This window comes from Bos indicus, chromosome 6 (assembly GCF_029378745.1).
Source record: "Bos indicus isolate NIAB-ARS_2022 breed Sahiwal x Tharparkar chromosome 6, NIAB-ARS_B.indTharparkar_mat_pri_1.0, whole genome shotgun sequence".
Lineage (NCBI taxonomy): Eukaryota > Metazoa > Chordata > Mammalia > Artiodactyla > Bovidae > Bos > Bos indicus.
This window is the reverse complement of record NC_091765.1, coordinates 16391089-16412905: the sequence shown is the minus strand read 5'-3', so window position 1 is coordinate 16412905 and position 21817 is coordinate 16391089. Positions and strand designations below refer to the sequence as shown.

The 21817-nt window shown below is 39.8% G+C and overlaps 2 protein-coding genes across 5 annotated transcripts in view; one reads left to right on the top strand and one right to left on the bottom strand.

Annotated features, from left to right (window-relative positions):
• Positions 1-4436, bottom strand: part of CFI (complement factor I) — a 49326-nt gene extending 44890 nt beyond the window's left edge. Inside the window, exon 1 of the mRNA XM_019962316.2 lies at positions 4285-4436. Within this exon, the coding sequence (XP_019817875.2) occupies positions 4285-4341 (57 nt within the window). The 5' untranslated portion in view covers positions 4342-4436. The remainder of the gene's footprint in view (positions 1-4284) is intronic.
• A 9514-nt stretch (positions 4437-13950) lies between these two features.
• GAR1 (GAR1 ribonucleoprotein) lies at positions 13951-21715 on the top strand. 4 transcript variants are annotated; one of them, XM_070791073.1, is made up of 7 exons: positions 13951-14036; positions 14623-14833; positions 16308-16462; positions 16917-16976; positions 17196-17334; positions 20966-21031; positions 21395-21715. In XM_070791073.1, exons 2-7 carry the CDS (start codon positions 14635-14637, stop codon positions 21406-21408), a joined length of 633 nt encoding a protein of 210 aa, XP_070647174.1. In that variant the 5' UTR covers positions 13951-14036; positions 14623-14634; the 3' UTR covers positions 21409-21715. The 4 variants fall into 4 exon arrangements, with proteins under 4 accessions (XP_070647174.1, XP_019817872.2, XP_070647172.1 ...); XM_019962313.2 differs by having other exon boundaries at positions 13990-14145; XM_070791071.1 differs by lacking the exon at positions 13951-14036 and adding an exon at positions 14043-14306 and having other exon boundaries at positions 14627-14833.
• The last annotated feature ends 102 nt before the right edge of the window (positions 21716-21817 follow it).

The window sequence follows — 21817 nt, the reverse complement described above, 5'->3', positions numbered from 1 at the left end:
TACCGGGCGGATTCTTAGCCACTGGATCACCAGGGACATTCTAGGTTCATTATCTTTTATCAAATTTCAGAAGTTTTTGGTTATTAATTCTTCAAATATTCTCCGACTCTCTCTTCTCCTTCTGAGATTCCAATTGTGTGTATACTGATGGTTTCTCTTTTTATTCTTCTTTCTGCTCCTCAGATAATTTAATTGACCAATCTTCAGCTTCACTTACTCCTCTGCCTGCTCAAATCTGCTATTAAAACCCTCTAGTGAATTCTTTGTTATACTTTTCAGTCTAATTCCTTAAGTTTCTATCTTTCATGGATATTCTCTATTTGTTCCTACATCCTCCTCGTTTTTTTTTTTTTTTTTTTTTGGTTATTTGAATATATTTAAGATGTTTGACTTAAAGTCTTTGTCTGGTGAGTTCAAAGTCTGTTCTTCCTCAGAAATAATTTCTCCTGTGAATGGGCCATATTTTCTTGTTTCATTGCATGCTTCATATTCTTTGTTGGAGACTGGATATTTTTAATATTATAATGTTGTAATTTTTGAAATCAAATTCTTTCTTCTTCTCAGGGTTTGCTTTCCTTGATTCCTGTAGACTATAGCTATTTATTGATTTTTCAAAACTGTTTCTATAAAGGTTTTTTTTTTTTTTTTTGTCCTGTGTGGTTTCTGAAGTCTTGGTTTCTTTACCTTGCATTTAGCTAGGATTTAGACAAAGATTTCCTTCAACACAAGCAACCAGAGAGAGAGGAAAAGAAAGGGAAATGGACAGGGAGGGGAAAAAAGAGAAAGGAAGGAAGAAGGAAATGAAAGAAAGGAAAGAAGGAAAGAAAAGAATAAGGAATCCTTGAAATTGAGAACAACAAAAAAACCTCTTCCGAGCTTGCAAATTGCCTCTGTGCTGGGGCACTTCAGTGCTCAGTACTTAACCAGAGTTTTGAAAATTCTGTCTTAGCTTTTACTTCACATTTGCACTGAGCCTGGAGGTCTAGGCTTAGGGTCTTCTTAGGTGTTTTCTGGGCTTCTTGCCTGGGCATGTGTGTTGCTTTCTAAATTCTTCAGGATACACAGGGGCTTTTGAATGCCCTAATTTCCAGCTGAAACTCTAACTTTTCCTTCCAAGCTTCTGCACTCTATTGTAGGCCTCAACTGTTTTGTCTCAGGTGGAGGTAGATTGTTTATTTGCTTGCCTTTATGATGTTTTTGAGGAATGCCTGCTGCCTTTCCACTCTGAGTTCCAGGTTAGATGAAAAAAAGACAAATTTATTGCTTCAGTCTTTCAAGTAGCCCCTGGATAGGTTAGAACAGACAAACACAATTTCTTTTTAAATAAAGTCTGCTCTGCTCCATTTAGAACTGGGGACTAGAGTTCCACACTGGGAATCTGGATTGCTATCTTCAAGACTGCCACTGAGTTGGTATCTGGGTGGGGTAAGGGCAAGTAGAAATACTGCAGTTTTCCTGCCATTTTTAAGTTGCCTTTTTCCTTCATTCAGCATTCACTTGGGTACCGTGGGACCTTGATAACTGGAGTTCTGACAAAGTTGGTTTTGAACACTTGCTTGACTTTTCTAGTTTTTTTTGTGGACAAGTGTTTGGATTTGCCTACTCTGCCTTGCTAGCTGACGTCACTCTCTACACTGTGTATTGCCTCTGTGCATATTCTCTTTCCAGATCTCATCACTCTGTTGACCATTACCCCAGTTCTTTCCTTCCAAAATACTACCCGTATAAACCGAATTTTATAATATGCTTTTAGGGTTAAAAAAAAAAAGCTTTGGTCAGGGATTATGTCACAGCCAAGTATACCACAGTATTTAACCATATTGACTAAAATATTTGGCTTCCCTATTCATTACTGGGACTTCCCTGGTGGCTCTGATGGTAAAGGAACTGCCTGCAATGCAGGAGACGGTTTGATCCTTAGGTTGGGAAGATCCTGTGGCAAAGGGAATGGCTAGGTACTCCAGAATTTTTGCCTGGGGAATTCCAAGGACCGAGATCCCTGTTCCTTACCACCCCTTTGTTACTGACACAGCAGCCACTCCCTCTGCACTCTGAGTTTCTTTCCCACCCTTTCCTAAGTCCCCTTACCTCTCTGTCTGGGTAGGTTCAGTAAAACCAGGATTCTCATCTCACTGTTCAGAACAACTTCACTGCCAGCCCATCCCATCATTGACATAATCCACTTTCAAATCAGTCCATCGAAATGTTTTGATATAAAAAGGGGGTGGGGCTTTTTATCCCCTAGAAGGAAATCTGCTCCCAGCTTTTACAATACAAAACTTTCTCCCAGCTGTACATATTTTATTTCATGTTGAAAATGTAGATACATTTTAAAACTTAGAACATATTTATGTTGTCTCTATAGTTGTTGCTCTTCAGCCGCTAAATCAGGTCTGATTCTTTGTGACCCCATGGACTGTAGCCCACCAGGCTCCTCTGTCTATGGATTCTCCAGGCAAGAATACTGGAGTGGGTTGCCATTGCCTTTTCCAGGGGATCTTCCCGACCCAGGGAAGAACTCAGGTCTCCTGCATTGGCAGGTGGATTCTTTACTGCTGAGCCACCAGGGAAGCCCCTATCTCTATGGTAAGCTCTATTTAAAAATGATTATTTCTCAGCAGGTGCCATAAAAAATCATTCCATTTCCTTTTATAAAGAAATAATAATATTTTACGAAGTTGTGATTTCAAAATGCTGCTTCTTAAAGGAATGAAGACAATTTTATGATTGGATGATTGTTCAGTAAAAGAAAGAGGCTCTTTTCCTTTGTGGAAGTGAAAACTATTTTCAGTTTTCTTTTTTATTCTGCTTTTGTTCCAGGAACCCAAAATGTGGCTGAAATATCCTTTTTTTCAGAAAACAAAATTTTCTTGTTATAATGCAACACACATTTATTTGGTATTTAAAAAAGAAAAATGAAGAATGAATAAGACAAAATTTTTGAACTCTGAAAATTTGTAAATATATGAAACATAAAAATCATGAGTAATCCCATTACTCAGAGATACTGTTATCTGTTTAATATACACTCCCCATGAACTTTTAAACTGCCATTTATATAAGCAGTTATTAATATATTTGTGTATGTATGTGTGTGTGTATTTTTCTTAACAAAAATAAGATTTTAGTGAGGCATTTTTTAATTTCAATAAATATAAAAGCATCATTTTAATGTGATAGTTATTTTTGGATGTGCAATAATTTAATCTATTTTAATCAACAAGCACTTACTTTATTTCCATTTGGTTTGTACTCTAAACATTGCATATATAGTTTAGAACTTATAAGAAACTTAAGTATTTAATTCTGATATCTTAGGTAGTTCTCTTTAAACATTTTCTGCTATAAACGGACTTAAAAACAAAACAATTTTTGGAATTATTTCAAAACTCTTTGATTACAAAAGTAGGCAAATCATTAGCAAGTCTCTAATATGTCTTAAACATTTCTAACCTTAACAGGCTACCTTCCAGACTGGCTACGATCTGTTGTTTTGGCTTTAACTCCTTGAGTTGCCTACAAAGTCTCTACTCTGATCAAGTGGGTTTATTCATGGAGAGGAGCCCAGTGCTTTGCTGTCTTTCTGGCCATACCACTTGCTGTTTTTCAGGCTGAAAATCATTTCCTCTTTCTCTCCACTGATCAGATCTAATCCAGAATTATGCTGCTGCTGCTAAGTCGCTTCAGTCGTGTCCGACTCTGTGCGACCCCATAGCTCAAATCCCACTTGGCCCATAAACCCTTCCCAATCTCTGAGCAGGAAGGGATTTTTCCTCTCATTAAAGTCCCTTGGCAGATGATGATATTTGTGCCATTTTTTGGCAATTAAATATATATGTCTTATAACAGTTCCTTCTCATGTTTTCAAATATTTTTCAAATTATGCTTCTTATTTCCTCATTGGTATATTTGTATCATCTTTCTACAACTGTACAAAAGGCTGTTGAAGGAAGAATCAGTCTTGCTCATCTCTATACCTTGCACATAGATAGGGCTTAATAAATGTTTACTGATTTAATAATTACTATAAATCATAGATCTATTAGTAAAATTTTCATTCAGTCCAATCTCTATGCACAGATATTAGCATATGAAAAAAGCAATTTCTTCAAGCTTTTTCATCAAGATATAACATAAAATCTTGGTTACTGACTAAATACTGTCATCGTTGGCAAGTGAACTATGTAATCTTTAAGTCAAAATAATATCCTTGAGTTTTTTTCTGTATTTTTACAATATTTGAACTATCTACTTAAAAGTTTGTATAAATATTGAATTGCTTACCTCACAAAAACTTAAGTAGAAGCACAAAAGTAAGAGAATGACATGACCAAACTTCATGTTGGAGACAATCAGGGTCTGTGTCTCTACTGTGGACTCCTCTGCACCCCAGGTATTCTTTGAAATTTAATTTTTAACCTCTGAAAAAATATTTAAAAAGAGCAGCCCTCCTAAAGAGCTTTGTACTTTTGAACTTGTGGAGAATTTGGCAAAAATCCAGAGTTTTACCGTAAATGAAACCAAAAAGACCTCAGCAAATAGCTGAGGGACTGTTTTCCCGCAGAGAAAACTGATGCCCCACCTCAATACTGAACAATGCCTTGTTCTGTTTGCTACAGTAGGCAGACACCACTGAAAGAAATTTCTTATGCTTTGGTAAACACAGAATCATATTTTTCTTTAAGGACGAAGACTAGGAAATGGTAAGGAGTAAAACGTCCATCGTATTGAATGCTATGCTGAACACTAAAAATCCTCACCAAAATGCTTCCTTTATCAATCATGGGTTGTCCTGTGATAAGTTCTTTTTCTCTCAGCAGAAATGCTGTCACAGTTCGATTCTCTTGAAGCAGATGTGAGACAGAGTTTGGGGTGGGAGATACTTGTCAGGAATCAGCTCCTGGGAAAGGAAAGGAGGAGAAGCAGGAATGAACAGAAAGAGAAAGCAAACTGCAATGTGGGTTCAACAAAGTCTTGGCCAGCTTGGCAGGGGGAGGCTCTGGAGTGATAGCAGCCAGTCACAGGGGCCCTGGGTCATGCAGAAATGGCTGGGTCCTGCCTGCCTTTCTCAGTGACGTGACCTGGTGACAGTTGCCCAGGAAATGCACGCCCTTGGGTGAGTGGGTCTTCAGTTGCTGTCAGACAGAAGTGTCCGCTGACCACACTCTTCACAGCCAGACAGCCAGACCTTCCTTGAAAGGGGGATCTGGGAAACTCATCTCCTGGTCTTTCAGAGTCTACCATTTGCACCTTTGAGGTCTACTTTCTATGTATGTTTTAAGTGTGGCTCCTTCAAAATTGCAGTGGGCCTCTTCCTGAGAGATAATTTAGGAGAGGGAAGTTGCAGGGGGTTGGGGTGGGGGAAGGAACTGTAGCCCCTGGCCTTGCGGTTGATCTTGGGGCTGCAGTTAATCCTCATCCTCTGCCTCCTTCCCGTCCATTCTAGATTCCCTTCACCCTGAGTCTCCCCCTCTGCTGGCCTCAGTGGCTTACCTGGTGGCATGACCCTCAACCTCTTCCTGGAGTGGCCTGAGCCCCTGAAAACCATTCCCTTCTCAAACCATGGCTGCTGTTCCTATCCCTCTACTGTCACAAGAGATACCTGAGTAGCTCATACGGTTCCCCACACATTTCTCCCTACCCTGGCTGTGTAACAGCAGACTTCCTCTGAAGTGATAGGTTACTCCTATCAAGATGGTGACCCCTCCTCTCCCCAGGTAGCTCAATGTGCGCCAGGCAGAAGGCAGAGCATATAGTTCACTGGGATTCTTGTTGTGCCCCAGGGCAACGGTGTGTTTTCTTTGAGAAACAGACCTCAGAGTGCAAAGTGTGGGGACAGGAAGCACATGGCTTCCAGTTGGTCATCAGAAGTGATGGCAAGTGTGGCCATTTCTGCTTCTGCTTCTTGGGTCGCAGACCTGTGTTTTCTCTCTGTTGCAGACACAGTGCGGCATGACGGTCCTTCGATTCAATGCATATACTGCTTCTTGGAGGACAGCACCCAGTCCTCAGAGTATTGTCTTAAGTGGCACCTCAGTTCGGCCTTCAGCAGGCTACGCCAATGCTCCGTAAGGCAGTCAGCTTCACAGTAGTGCAGTTATATGGTATGACCAGTGAATTGCTTGGCCAGAGCTCCAAGCTCACATCTCCTTTGTTAGAAAGTGGGTTCCCCTATCTAGTAGGATGTTACACGGGATCCCTTGTTGGAGGATTAAATACTCTGTAATCCTTTGACTCATGACCCTGTGGCCCTGCAGGTAGGAAAGGTACCTGACTTTATGTCTGTTTATTTCTGTCTATTCCTGTGAGGATGTACCTCTGGCCTTTTTAAGAGTGAAATAACTGAATGATCAATTTACCACTGAGTGGCTAGCTGGTATCCTTGATGAGCTGTGCCATCTTGGGGGCTCAGCATTGGTCTCTGTTGCTGTCAGATTGGACATTTGTTGGTGGCAGTAGCCAAAGAAACCTTCAGGGCCTGTGATGTTACTGGCCATCTCTGTCACCATAGCCATTTTATCCTTGTGCCTGCTGTGCTAGTACTGAGGTGCTTGATGACTGAGACTGGTGGATATCAATTAGCTGAGTCATTTTGTTGATGATTGATAACTTTTCTTTAGTGGATGTTCTCTGGTGGTGTTAACATGCATTACAAAGATTTTTATACTTCATTCCCACTCCTACAGGTACGTCTACAAGTTTTCTACTCAGACCTTCTTGTTCTTAATCTTTGAATATCTTTCATTATAGGGAAAAAGACCATCAGGCAATTACTACTGCCTGTGATTCCATATCCAGTCTAACCTTAGGCCTCTTTTTTCCCACGCAAAGTGGACAGCCATGTGTACAAGCTGAAGCTCTGCCCACTGGGAGGACTTTCTTCCACCACTGTGTTTCAGACAATTACCAAGCATGGCTGTCATTCAGCTGCCACTTTCAGGTTGTACCTACATACAGAGCCAACCCATCTGTGAAGCAAACTCAAATGTTTCTCTCCTCCTTCAGCTGCTCACACCAGGGTTCCCATAGAGCCACAGGTGTGGGCTGAGGGACACGGGTGCAACAGTTTGGATTTGGGGGAAAAGAGAGAAATCTGGGCCACCTGCTCAAGTACTTTGCTTGTGCCCTTTGCTCCTCTGTGCTCTTTGTTCCAGATGTGACAGGTTCATCTTATGTTTTTGCTCGGCCTGTTCAACCTTGTACTTCATGGGTCTGTTAGGACCCCGCTCGTAGTGCGCATTTCTCACACAGCGACCTCTCAGTCATTCCACATTTACCAGTGTCCAGTAGGGTGTAGGTTGTTTCTCAAAAAGAATAACTCTCTGCTGCACATGCCATGGCCTTGCTGCAGAACTTGAGGGTGCTGTTCTTCCACTGGGTCTTCCTCAAACACTCTGCGCTGTTTTTTCCCATCTGTGATACCTCCAAAACCACAGGGTCTTCTGGATAACCACTGCAGAACTCTCTCCTGCTCTGGGAACCAAAGCATTCTTCAGTGTGAAATATTTGCCCCCAAATCAAATATTCCCAAAAGGAATATCTCCAAAAAGACTGACTAAATTTTGTGCTTCCTTCTTTGTGAAATGAAATACAAGACAAAATAATTTGTCTTTTACTTTAGATATCTTGGAAGCAATCTGAGCTCTGTTCTCTCATAATTTTGCTCATGTGCCACTTGTCACCTGCTCTCTGGAGCATGTATGTCTTATCAAGGCATTCAGCATGCTGGCCACCTCTTGCTTATCTGCTCTGATTAAGGTAAAGCCATCAGTGTAATAAAACAATTTAATGTTCTATAAGAAATCTCAATGATACCCAGATCTCTTCAGACTTTCTTATGGCAGAAGTTGGAAGACAAGACTTATTAGAAAATTATAAATGTATACTGTTGTTCATCCCATGTGAATGCAAACTGTTTCCGATATTCTTTTCTGCTTAAAATACTTACAGTGGTTTCAGTTTTCCTGAAAACATTCTTATTGATATACTTTATAATATTGCTGAAACTAGAATCAAGGTTCTTATCTCTAAAAGAAATTTGATTGAAACAAATATGAAACCCTAGCAGGGGTGGAATTTCTAAGCTTAGAAAGAATAGAAGAAAACAAAAAGACATTTATATATCCAAATTATATTAAACATTTTATAACAAAAAAGCACTGAAAAGTGAACTAAGCATATAACTCAGGATACTATTTAAAAAATAATGAAAAAGAATCAAAGTGGTACAAAGGAACTAATAAAGACATAAGCAATAGTAAATAAACCAGAAACTAAAAAACTAGTAGACTTGATAAGTAACATGAGTCATTATGAGAAAAAATTTTTAAAAAGAGAGAGTAAAACAATTTTAGAGGAAAATTTAGCTATTGAAGTGGTCATTTCTAGGGGGCTGCCAACATCCATTGTCCTTCATAATAGGGTCCCAATTTTCTGTGTGGAATTATCTTTCTTCTATTATGAGTTGTTTTTGGTAGGAGAGTAATTCCAGGCACCTGCTTTCCAAATGGAAGTTGAGAAATCCATATCCAGCCTCCTTCCATTCCCTTTTATAGCCCAGGGACTGATCAAAGAGTCTCTGTCTCTCTGGTGTTTGGGTCTTGAGTTAAGTGATAAGAGAACAAAAGAAACAGTTGTGAATTATTTATTGCAGCAAAAGGAGACCATACTGGTCAGACTGTTTCAGCTACAGATAAGCTTCCTTGGATTCCTTTAGGCCTTATTAAGTATCTTTAGTTCTTAAGCCTAGTTTCTTAGCCACCTGTCAGTACTTGCGAACATCCTGTTATTTTCTACTGAATTTTCTTTTACTAAAGTTAGCCAGTGAGGCTTGGTGGCTTGTCACTTAGAAATTTAAGTGATAAAGTCGTGTGCAATTTATCAAATAACCTGAAGATCCGGGAAAAAAAAATGTCAAGGAAAATACAATTATCAGAATCGACTTGGGATGAGATAGAAAATTCAAATAAATTAATAGCTAAGATGAAATGGAAATATTAAAGATTTTAAACTCCCAAAGGCACTAAGTTTTACCAACTTTTTTAAGAAAAATCATTCTCCTGTTATTTAAACTTTTTCAGAACATAAAAAAAGATAAAAAGCTCTCTGACTTACTAGCAATACTCTGACATACTTATCCAAAACTGGGTAAGATAAGCCTTTGAAAGAAATCTATAAACTAATCTTAATTATTAATATACATGCAATGATCCTAAATAAAATGTTAGGAAACCATATACCATAAACCACAATATAGCAAAAGAATAACATATCATGACCAAGTGTGGACCATTTCAGAAAATATGGGGGTGTTCAACATTAGGATATCTATTAGTGTTGTTGTTCAGTTACTGTGTCAGGTCAGATTCTTTGCAACCCCACGAACTGCAGCATGCCAGGATTTCATATCCTTCAATATCTCCCGGAGTTTGCTCAAACTCATGTCCATCGAGTCAGTGATGCCATCCAACCATTTAATCCTCTGTTGCCCCCCTTTTCCTCCTGCCTTCAACCTTTCCCAGCCCCAGGGTCTTTTCCAATGAGTTGGCTTTTTGATTCAGGTGGCCAAATTATTGGAGCCTCAGCTTCAGCATCAGTCCTTCCAATGAATATTTAGGACTGATTTCCTTTAGGATTGACTGGTTTGATTTCCTTGCAGTTCACGGGACTCTCAAGAGTCTTCTCCAGTACCACAGTTCAAAAGAATCAATTCTTGGGGCTCAGCCTTCTTTATGGTCCAACTCTCATATCCATACATGACTACTGGAAAAACCATAGGTTTCACTATATCGGCCTTTGTTGGCAAAATGATGTCTCTGTCTTTTTAATATGCTGTCTAGGTTTGTCATAGCTTTTCTTCCAAGGAGCATGCGTTTTTTAATTTCATGGCTGCGGTCACCGTCTGCAGTGATTTTGGAGAGCAAGGAAATAAAATCTGCCACTGTTTCCATTTCTTCCCCATCTATTTGCCATGAAGTCATGGGATCAAATACCATGATCTTCATTTTTTGAATGTTGAGTTTTAAGCCAGTTTTTTCACCTTCATCAAGAGGCTCTTTAGTTTCTCTTTGCTTTCTGCCATTAGGATGGTATTATCTGCCTATCTGAGGTTGTTGATATTTCTTCTGAGTGTAATTCACTATACTAAAATATTTAATTAATTAAAATAATAGATTAGATAAGAGAGTCTGTATTATTATACCACAAGATATGGAAAAGGTATATGATATGAGTTTAACACCAATTTTTAATTTTTAAAAAGTGAGTAATCTAGGAAAGAACAAATATCATTAACCCGATAAAATGTAGAAACCAACCACATATACTAGTGAAACACTGGAGCCAAACTCAGAGTCTGGAATAAAATCAAGGATGCTATATTTCAATACTGTTGTTATAATTAGAGGCAACAAATATGAAAAATTTATAAATGTTGGAGTGGAAGAAACAAAATTGCTGTAATTTGTAGTTGAGATGATTGTCTACTTAGACAAAATTAATTGAAAACTATTAGACCTAAAGTCAAAGTTTGTTAAAGTGACTGGATATGAAGTCAAGGTAAGAAAATGAATTTCCTATTTGTCAGCAGTTAACAAAAAGAAAATGCAACAAATAGCTCACAATGACTGACATTTTCTATAGTTTATATCTCTTACCTCCCAACATCTCAGTGAAAATAAATAAAAATAATTCCATTACAGCACTGAAAAATGAAGAGGGAATCCATCAAGAGGACACAGTGAGGATTTACTTGAAGACATACAATAGAGAGGAAGAGATTAACTGCAAACTGATGTAGCTCCAAAATCACTGCTGATGGTGACTGCAACCATGAAATTAAAAGACACTTACTCCTTGGAAGGAAAGTTATGACCAACCTAGACAGCGTATTAAAAAGTAGAGACATTACTTTGCCAACAAAGGTCCGTCTAGTCAAGGCTATGGTTTTTCCAGTAGTCAGGTATGGATGTGAGAGTTGGACTATTAAGAAAGCTGAAGAATTGACGCTTTTGAACTACAGAGTTGGAGAAGACTCTTGAGAGTCCCTTGGACTGCAAGGAGATCCAACCAGTCCATCCTAAAGGAGATCAGTCCTGGGTGTTCATTGGAGGGACTGATGTTGAAGCTGAAACTCCAATACTTTGGCCACCTGATGTGCAGAACTGACTCATTTGAAAAGACCCTGATGCTGGGAAAGACTGAAGGCAGGAGGAGAAGGGGACGAGGGAGGATGAGATGGTTGGATGGCATCACCGACTCAATGGACATGAGTTTGGGTGGGCTCTGGGAGTTGGTGATGGACAGGGAGGCGGGCATGCTGCAGTTCATGGGGTCGCAAAGAGTCGGACATGACTGAGCGACTGAACTGAACTGATTGTACAATGATAACATATAATATTATACAGTAACTCTAATTTGATAAAAATTTAAAAAAATTGAGATCCTTTGTGAGGAGGAGGAAATGACACAGAGTAGGCCAATAAGTTTTAGTCCTGGACAAAAATAAACAGATTCATAGAAAAACACCATTCTTTAAACAGCACTGAGGTGCACAATGTGAACCATTTAACTATGCACTTCAGAATGATTAATGTGGTACAGTTATATTATGCATATTTTACTATAGTTGGAAAAAAAGAGCATTGATCATTATTATTGGATTCTTATGTCTGCTGATCATGTTAATGTACTGGGATGGAGACTTGTGCTGTGTGCTCAGTTGCTCAGTTGTGTCCAACTTTGTGCATGGCCTGCCAGGCTTCTCTGTCCATGGGATTTCCCAGACCAGACAAGAATACTGGAGTGGGTTGCCATTTCCTTCTCTAGGGGATCTTCCCAACCCAGGGGTTGAACCCACACCTCTTGCATCTCCTGCATTGGTAGGCAGATTCTTCATCACTGTGTCACCTGGGTATATAAAATTTTTATGCAGGGTTTTCTGAGACATAAAAATTAATTCAATGGTTCTTTCAAGGGTAAAAGGATAGAAAAAGGCTGATCAAATGGATGGGAAATGGAGCTCTTCCAAGAAGGAGGTGATTGCCAGTGGCAGAGAAAGAGAAGCAAGGCAATGATGCTGGTCTGATGGGGCATAAAAATGGTGTAGAGCACTGGAGGGAAACAAAATTAATTATACAGAAGGCCTAGTCAATGGAGAAATTTTACTTTAGACTTGTTACTAAAAGAAATGGGAAACTATTTAGGGTCCTGAAGATGGCTATGGTATGAGGAAACTCTATTAAGTTCAGTATGTCATCACATGCATTACAGATGGAGGGAAGAAAAGGGTGGAGGCATTTATTTCAAGACAACAAAGATGCTCAGAATGTGAGGATGTTGTAGTTCACTGCAATTATTTCTCAACTTTTGAGTTGTTGTAGATTATATTGGGTGATTTAGGATAGGAATAACAGAGGAGAGTGTGGTAGCGGCAACAGGAGGCCTGTATCGACAGTACGAATCTACTTTAGATGGAATGAATAGAAATAGATAGCTTTGAATAAAGAGACTGCCACCGAGGTAGGGTGGGGATGATGATAGGAGAGTGCTGAGATGTTGGAGTCCAAAGATTCAGAAACCAAGAGTATGATGCTACCATGAAGACAAACAGGGAATTGGAAAGATGAAAAACTTGAAAAGAGGAAGGAGGTGGTGATACAGCAAAGGATTGATGGGGTATGAGAATCCATGGTTTCACTTTGTCCCTCTAGTTAGTTGGGGAAGTTTCTTCCCTTCTGTCAGTTTCTTATATGTAAAATAAAGGGGTATCATGTAATCTTGAAGGTTCCAAAGGAGTTCAATGGTTTCAACACATTGAGTTGGAGAAAACAGACACCAAGACTGCACAGTCCATGGAGTTGCAGAGTCAGACACGAAGTTCAGTTCAGTTCAGTTGCTCAGTCGTGTCTGACTCTTTGCGACCCCATGAATCGCAGCACGCCAGGCCTCCCTGTCCATCACCAACTCCCGGAGTTCACTCAAACTCACGTCCATCGAGTCGGTGATGCCATCCAGCCATCTCATCCTCTGACGTCCCCTTCTCCTCCTGCCCCCAATCCCTCCCAGCATCAGAGTCTTTTCCAATGAGTCAACTCTTTGCATGAGGTGGCCAAAGTACTGGAGTTTCAGCTTTAGCATCATTCTTCCAAAGAACACCCAGAACTGATCTCCTTTAGAATGGACTGGTTGGATCTCCTTGCAGTCCAAGGGACTCTCAAGAGTCTTCTCCAACACCACAGTTCAAAGCATCAATTCTTCAGCGCTCAGCTTTCTTCACAGTTCAACTCTCGCATCGATACATGACCACTGGAAAAACCATAGCCTTGACTAGACGGGCTTTTGTTGGCAAAGTAATGTCTCTGCTTTTCAATATGCTATCTAGGTTGGTCATAACTTTTCTTCCAAGGAGTAAGCGTCTTTTAATTTCATGGCTGCAGTCACCATCTGCAGTGATTCTGGAGCCCCCCAAAATAAAGTCTGACACTGTTTCCACTGTTTCTCCATCTATTTCCCATGAAGTGATGGGACCAGGTACCATGATCTTCGTTTTCTGAATGTTGAGGTTTAAGCCAACTGTTTCACTTCTCTTTCATTCTCATCAAGAGGCTTTTTAGTTCCTCTTCACTTTCTGCCATAAGGGTAGTGACCATAGGATAAAACGATGGGTACAGTACTGCCCACAATCGTGCGTACTTCAAAGGATCCGGCAGAAACAAACGACTTGAAAGAACTCAGACAAGCCCTTTCATTGGGTTCGGATGCGGACAGATCCACCTTCCGGCAGAGCGCGGCTCAAATCTCCTTAGTAGACAACTGGGGGAGCCGCAAGCAACTGTCGAGCAAGAGGACCGCCTCGCAGTCTAACAATACAGCACGGACCTCCACTCAGCTCGCAACCGGAACTTGCTGGGCCGCGGGGAGAGGGGCGGACCCTGACGCCAGTCATCGCCAAGGGCAACGCCGCAGAGCGGAACTTCCTGCAACGTCATGCTTCCAAGGACGCCGATATTGTGTGTCACTTCCTCTGCTCGCCGTAGGCAAGTAAAGCTGATTGTCGTAAAGTAACGGTTGATGTTGGGATATTACTGATACTCTTCCAGCATTGAAGGCTCTCTCGGACAGGCGACAGCGTACCTGCTTTCGCAGGTGCCTGGTTTTTTTTCTAAACCCGTTATTCGAGTTTCTAGGCGAATCCCTCCCCACTTCAGTTTTGTCCCGGTACGGTGGCCGAAGAGGCTCGTGTGAGGCGGAAGTACCGGGCGGGTGGGTGTGAGCACCCGGGCCTGAGGTGCACGTGGCGCCGGTAGGTAGCGGGAGGAGGCTAAGCGGTCTGAGAATCTTGGACGTGGAACCCAGCGGAGGGAGGGAGGGAATGTGGCTGAGGCCCTTCCTGCCTGCTGGGGGAGGAGGTATTCACCCGGGGCGACGGGGCTCGTGATGAGTGGTCGGTCGGCGCTCACAGGGCTGTCGGCAGGTCACACTCACCTTTCGGGCGAGTCTCTGGCCCTCTAGCCGTGGTTGAGGTGGCAGAGTTGCTGTTACCATTGTTATCCGCGTTTACGGTTTCTGATTGAGGCCCAGAGGCCCCAGTGAATGAACGGCACGCACTGTTTTTCTCACCAGGTAGGAGCGAACATGTCTTTTCGAGGTGGAGGTCGCGGAGGATTTAATCGAGGTGGCGGCTTCGGTCGCGGCGGCAGCAGCAACAACCACTTCCGAGGTGGAGGCGGCGGTAATTTCAGAGGCGGCGGCGGCAGAGGAGGATTCGGCCGAGGGGGAGGCCGTGGAGGCTTTAACAAAGGCCAAGACCAAGGACCTCCAGAACAAGTAGTTTGTATGTAGGCTTCAGAGCTTGACCTACTTGGGCGCGGAGGGTGGAATGGAGTCGGGGGCGGAGGTTGTAGGTCCGTGTTATTAGTAAGTTTGACTAGGAGTCTGGTGCTGAAAGGTAGATGCAGCAGCTGTCTTTCTCAGGGGGTTGGTTCTTAGTTGTGGAGTCAAGCCTACGGAGAGGCGGTAAACTGACTTCACATCGTGCTGTAGAAAGTAAGAAAGCTGAAGGACACCTAAAATACATTATGGAAACAGAACTAGAGTTTTGGCTAAAAGGGAGATATAAATAGGTATTTTATGTCCTTACCCGTACTGTTTCCATTTTACAGATAAGAAAATTGATTCAGAGTTAAGTTTCTTTGCTAGGGTCATAGTGATGAGTGATCAGTAAGGATATATTTGGGATACAAAGCCAAGTTTCCTGACTCTTAATTGCCGCTCTTAAGTAAATGAAGTGAGTTTAAAAAAAAAAAAAACACACCACAACTTGCTGAGAAGGGAAACTGCACGGGGGAGTAAAAAAAATAATAAAGACCTAATTAGAGCAGTTTTGGGGTAATTATCAAAGAGATAGGGTGGAAGTTGTAGAAAGTGAGACAAAATTTGACAGTAGACAAAGAGGAGACAGGATAAATAGAGTCTAATATATGAAGAGCAAGTTGGATCAGTATGCAAAATGGTGTAGAGGTCAGTGGCTAGAGTCAAAGGTCCTATCCCCGTAACAGTCCATGCATGACACATTGAGAGCATTGCGAAAGTGAAGAAAAAAGGAAGGGTTAGATGGGAGAGAGATTTCAGTGGAAACAAACTTAGAACTTGACTAATACTAGAAATAAAAGGTTCTTGATTTTGAACCTGGGTGATGGGAATTGAGATTTGGTTTTATAGGAATATGGTGAGTATTTTAGTTTGGGGTGGATGTAAGTTAGATATAAAAGTAGTTATATGAAATTCCAGACTTTCTTGATAAGGATCGAAGAGTCAGTGAAAAGGTGATAGTGGGAAGTTTTAAAAGGGGAAGGAGGGAAAACAGGCAGGAGAACAATAGACTGTCTTAGAGTTATGGATGGGTAGAAGGAAGAAGAGACAATAGAATGAAGCATAGTATTTAATCAAATAATAATAGTAACTATAATAAAATAACTTACAGTTTGAGTGGTCTCAATGTGCCAGGCACTTTCTAAGCACTTGACACTTATTGTTGTTCTTAATCCTCACAGTACTAGGTGTTAGGCGAGGGTTTTGTTGTTAGCCCTACATTAAAGATGAAGACACTGAAGAATAGAGAAGGTTAGATAGACCCTTACTCTAGGTCACATAGTATTTGGTGGAGTTGGTACTAAGCCAGGAAGGCTTTTTTGCCTTAAGACAGATATGGTGAAATCCCAGGCAGCCAAGAGGAAAGCTTCTAGAAGAGATTGGTCAATATCATTTGAAACTGTTTTATATTTTAACAATTTCGTGTCCTATTTCAGTGTTAGGAGAGTTCCTGCACCCTTGTGAAGATGACATAGTGTGTAAATGTACCACAGATGAAAATAAAGTACCTTATTTCAATGCTCCAGTTTATTTAGAAAACAAAGAACAAATTGGAAAAGTGGATGAAATATTTGGACAGCTTAGAGATTTTGTATCCTTTTTAATTGAAGATGTAGCAATCCTGTTGAAAGGTCATGATTTGTTTTTTCTGGAGTTAAGTATTGATTAAACTGAACTTGGTGCTTCATTGAAATGGATGCAGTATTGCTAAGATTGGACCATAAAGGAGAACCAGGACAGGGGAATGTATTTCCAGATAAATTGAAAAGATAGGCTTCTTAAGTGTGCCTTCCTTTTTGGAAGGTTTTAGAAATGATTGTCACTTGGATCAGTGCCACTTGCTTTGCTTTCACTATGATGATGCTACTGCAATAGTATGGTGGAACTGGAAGTTTTAAAACAAAAACTTCACTTCTGTTTGGAAACTCATTTCTTACTTTTCGTGAATATTTCTGTATATTCTAACCTTGTTATTTTAAAAATTACATGTGAATTCAGAAGATTACTTTTCATTATAATTGCTTATTCCTTAATAAAATTAATAGTATTTTTCAGTTAAATTATCAGAGAACATGAAAGCATCTTCCTTTAAAAAACTACAGAAGGTGAGTCAAGCTGACACCTAGATCCTTGGTTTTTAAATGAATGACCTACCTTAGGACAGTTTTACTTAAAGGTACTTGAGACTTCTTCAGTGTATCACTAGTGAAGTTAGAGGGTTGGAATTTGACCCAGGCAGTTTTGAGTCTAGTGTGTCGGTTCTTAATGATTATATTATATTACCCCCCAGCTCATCACACTAATTGTTTCTGTTATACTTCCAGTTTTATATAGACCCATATAAGCTGCTGCCGTTGCAGAGGTTTCTACCTCGACCTCCTGGTGAAAAGGGACCTCCAAGAGGTGGTGGCAGGGGAGGTCAAGGAGGAGGAAGAGGCAGAGGTGGCAGAGGTGGTAGAGGTGGTAAGTTCCCCATGGAGGAAAATTTCTAATGAGATTTCAAAGTCACTGCCTATTTAAAGAGTACAATTTAATTTTGAATATAAGCCAACTTTTCTTATGGTTATTTATTTCTTTTAGTAAGGCTCTTTTCAAATCTTGGCAGATTACCATAGTAATAAATGCTTAGTTTCTATAATGTATAGGATTATCTTAATTGAATTTTAATTTTTTAATTAGTATTTAACAAAACTTCATGAAGGTGGGTGATATCTTTATTTTTATGGATGAGGAAATGGAAGCTTAGAAATGTTAATTTGTCCTAATCAAACAAGTGGCGGCTCAGAAATAAAACCAGTATCTTCTGATGTAATATCAAAGACTATTACCAATAAATTCATTGCTTTGATTTCAGTGTGTTGATATTATGTATTTCCCCACAGCTTTGGTACATTTACTGTGTAGGCAGCCAGGTGATAAGCAAGGTTGGGGACGAGCTGGGATGCGGCATCTGGGAATGATGTGCTAGGTGGGTGACAGGATGATGGGCAGAGCCAAAGTGGTAAGGAAGAGGAGCTGCCAAGTGGGTTACTGTATCAGAAAAGAGAATTCTGTTTTCACTTTTGCCTCTCAATTTAACGAATGTTTCACTCTGTAAATGTGCCTTTTTGGATCCAGATAACTTGGAGATAATCTCTTAAGAGATATGTTTATATTTATTTCTTTGGAAGTATACCTTTAAGAATTTGAATGGAGATCCCCTCATTCCCATTTTATATTCAGTCTTATATATAATAGTTTAAAAAATTCACAACTTTATTTTCTTAAAATCTTAATCTTTTTATATTGTATTTTGGACATATACGTTTGTTTCTGTATAATTTCTCTTTTTATGTTTCATCATTCTTTTACAAAGCTATCCCCCAAAATAAGTAAAAGTAGGAACTGCAGTAGGAAGCCAAATGTATTGAATAATAGAAAAAAATTATGTAAAATTTTAAAATTTCAAAGCTCTTCAGCATATGGACATCAGTGTCTGTTTTCAGCTCAGTTAACCTTAAATGTTGTGTCCATGGTACTTCCCAGGTGGTGCTAGTGGGAAAGAATCCACCTGCCAATATAGGAGACTTAAGGGACATGGGTTCGATCCCTGGGTTGGGAAGATTCCTTGGAGGAGGGCATGCCAACCCATTCCAGTATTCTTGCCTGGAGAATCCGATAGACAGAGGGGCCTGGTGGGCTACAGTCCATCAGGTCACAAAGAGTTGGACACGACTGAAGCAACTTAGCAGGCATGGTAGTACTCCCAGAACCAAACCACCCATGTCTGCTACTTTTTGTTCTTAGAATTAAGAAGCCTTAGTGCAGTTTAAAAAGTATATACCATAAGCAAAAGTTGAGGTACAGATACATTTAACAATAGGGCTAAATTGAACTTTAAAGTAACAAGCTTTTCTAATGTAGTAAAACAAAACTTGTTTAAAAAGTTGTAACCAAGGATTTTAGCTTTCCGCTGGATTGAGAAACTACTACTGTTTCTCCATTTTTATCTTTTAAAAAATTCTGTGAGATAAAATAAGTGAATATATGTTAGGTTGGTGCAGAAATAATTGTAATTTTGCATTGTTGAACTTTGCCCTTTGATATTAGAATACATTCTTAAATAAATATGATTATATTATACTTCATTTTAATGCACATTTCTTTATATTTTTTGCTAATGACATTAGCAATAAAAATACAAAGATCATGGCATCTGGTCCTATCACTTCATGACAAATACGTGGGGAAAATGTGGAAACAGTGTCAGATTTCATTTTATTGGGCTCCAAAATCACTGCAGATGGTGACTGCAGCCACGAAATTAAAAGACGCTTGCTCCTTGGAAGGAAAGCTGTGACAAACCTAGACCGCGTTTTAAAAAGCAGAGACGTTACTTTGCTGACAAAAGTCTGTCTAGTCAAAGCTCTGGTTTTTCCAGTAGTCATGAGTGAATGTGAGAATTGGACAATAAAGAAAGCTGAGTGTCAAAGAACTGGTGCTTTCAAATTGCGGTGCTGGAAAGGGCTCTTGAGAGTCCCTTGAACTGCAAAGAGATCAGATCAGTCAATTCTAAAGGAAATCAGTCCAGAATATTCATTGGAAGGACTGGTGCTGAAGTCGAAGGTCCAGTATTTTGGCCCCCTGATTTTAAGAGCCGACTCATTGGAAAAGACCCTGATGCTGGGAACGATTCAAGGCAGGAGAAGGGACCACAGAGGATGAAATGGTTGGATGGCATGACTGACTCAATGGACATGTTTGAGCAAACTCAACATGATAGTGAAGGACAGGGAAGCCTGGCATGCTGCATGCAGTTCATGGGGTCAGAAAGAGTCAGACACGATGTAGTGATTGAACAACAACAACAATGACATATTACTTGCTGTTTATTTTGTATGTATTTTAGACTATGCAAATGATGTTGGACAAAAAGCAAAATCTAGCAGTTTTCTTATTTGAGTTCAAAAATGGGTCATAAAGCATGGAGATAACTTGCAATATCAAGAACTCATTTGGCCCAGGAACTAACAAATGTACAGTGCGGTGGTGGTTCAAGAAGTTTTGCAAAGGAAACAAGAGCCTTGATGAGTGCAGAGGCTGGCCACTGGAAAGTGACTCCGAGCCATTGAGAGCCACATTAAAGCCGATCCTCTTAAAACTACACGAGAAGTTGCCTAAGAACTTATTGACCATTCTATGGTGGTTTGACATTTGAAGCAAATTGGAAAGGTGAAAAAGCTTGAGAGGGTGCCTCATGAGCTGACTGCAAAAAAAAAATCATTTCAGTGTGTCATCCTCTTTTATTCTGTGTAACAACAACGAGGCATTTCTTGATTGAATTGTGACGTGCAACAAAAAGTGGATTTTATATGATGCCAGTGATGACCAGCTCAGTGGTTGGATTGAGAAGAGGCTCTAAAATACTTCCCTAAGCCAGACTTGCACCAAAAAAAGGGTAATGGTCACCATTTGGTGGTCTGCTGCCAGTCTTCTGATCCACTACAGCTTTCTGAATCCTGGTGAAACCATTACATCTGAGAAGTATCCTCAGCAAATTGATGAGATGCGCCGAAAACTTGCAATGCTTGCAGCCGGATCAGTAGAATGGGCCCTATTCTTTTCCGTGACAACACTTGACCTAATGTCGAACAGCCAGCACTTCAAAACTTGAACAAATTGGGCTGTGAAGTTTTGCCTCATTTGCTGAATTCACCAGACCTCTAGCCTTATTCATCTGACCTCTTGGCAAATAACTACAACTTCTTCAAGCATCTTGACAACTTTTTGCAGGGAAGAAGCTTCCACAACCAGCAGGATACAGAAAATGCTCTCCAAGAGTTCATTGAATCCCATAGCATGGGTTTTTATGTTACAGGAATAAACAAACTTATTTCTCGTTGGCAAAAGTGTGTTGGTTGTAATGGTTCCTATTTTGATTAATAAGGAAGTACTTGAGCCTAGTTATAATTTAAAATTCAGGGTCTGAAACTGCAGTAACTTTTGTAACAACCTAATACTGTTCTTTATAATTGTAAGAAATATATTGATGTTTATAGGCTTATCAAAATATGATAGGTTACAGTTATTTAATTAATATTTCCTTTATTTTTAGGTGGTTTTAGAGGTGGAAGAGGAGGTGGAGGTTTCAGAGGAGGAAGAGGGGGTGGTGGTTTCAGAGGTGAGTGGGAAAAAAAAAACTTGAAGTAACTGAATTTCTAGAAATGGTATTGTCTACTAACTTTTATTTCTTTTTGCCAGCAAGTATGTAGAACACCATGGTATTCCTTTTTTTAGCTGAATATACAGTTTCATTTTATATCACGTTTACCTTTGAATTTTTTCACCTGCTTCTGCTTTACTTTGCTGTATTATTAATTTGAAAAGCAAAAAGGTGGTAATATAAATGATAGTTAAATTTGGTAAAGTATGTTTGTTGAACTTTACGAGAACTAATGCTGATTTTAAACTTGAATTCTGGCTAATAGTGTTGTTTAAAGTTCACTTTTCTATATTTTTAATATTTTCATTTTCTCTTAATCAGGAAGAGGACATTAAGTGTAACAGTTGACAGAAACTTCACCAGTTGACTTCTGCATTAACCTCATAATCTGCTTCAGTGGATCAGAAACTTGTTTCTTGAGCACATTTTGAAGAACTGGTCTTTTAGGACAGTGGAACTAAAATGCCAACGTTATGCAAAAATGAGTGTGGCAGAACAGGCAGCTTTGCCTCAGAAGAGTATGAATAAGTGTTTTAACATTTTGTACATTGTTCGGAACTTTGTGGGTGTTTAATAAAGGGACAGCTTTTAATTGGAGCATATTTGAATTTTGTAAATAAAGTGTTTTATTTCTTTAAGTAATTTAGAGCTGTGTTTATTAAACCAGAGTTTAAAGGGACAGCCTACTAGATTTAAGATAGAAAAAGAGGATGTTTACATATCTAACTGAGCTTTAAAGAAAAA

Excerpts from the sequence above, each read along its gene's own strand:
- GAR1 (XM_070791073.1), top strand. The coding sequence starts at position 14,635 with ATGTCTTTTCGAGGTGGAGGTCGCGGAGGATTTAATCGAGGTGGCGGC. Across the intron at positions 14,834-16,307 it reads ACCTCCAGAACAAGTAGTTT|TGTTAGGAGAGTTCCTGCAC; the intron begins GTATGTAGGCTT and ends GTCCTATTTCAG. Across the intron at positions 17,335-20,965 it reads TGGCAGAGGTGGTAGAGGTG|GTGGTTTTAGAGGTGGAAGA; the intron begins GTAAGTTCCCCA and ends CTTTATTTTTAG.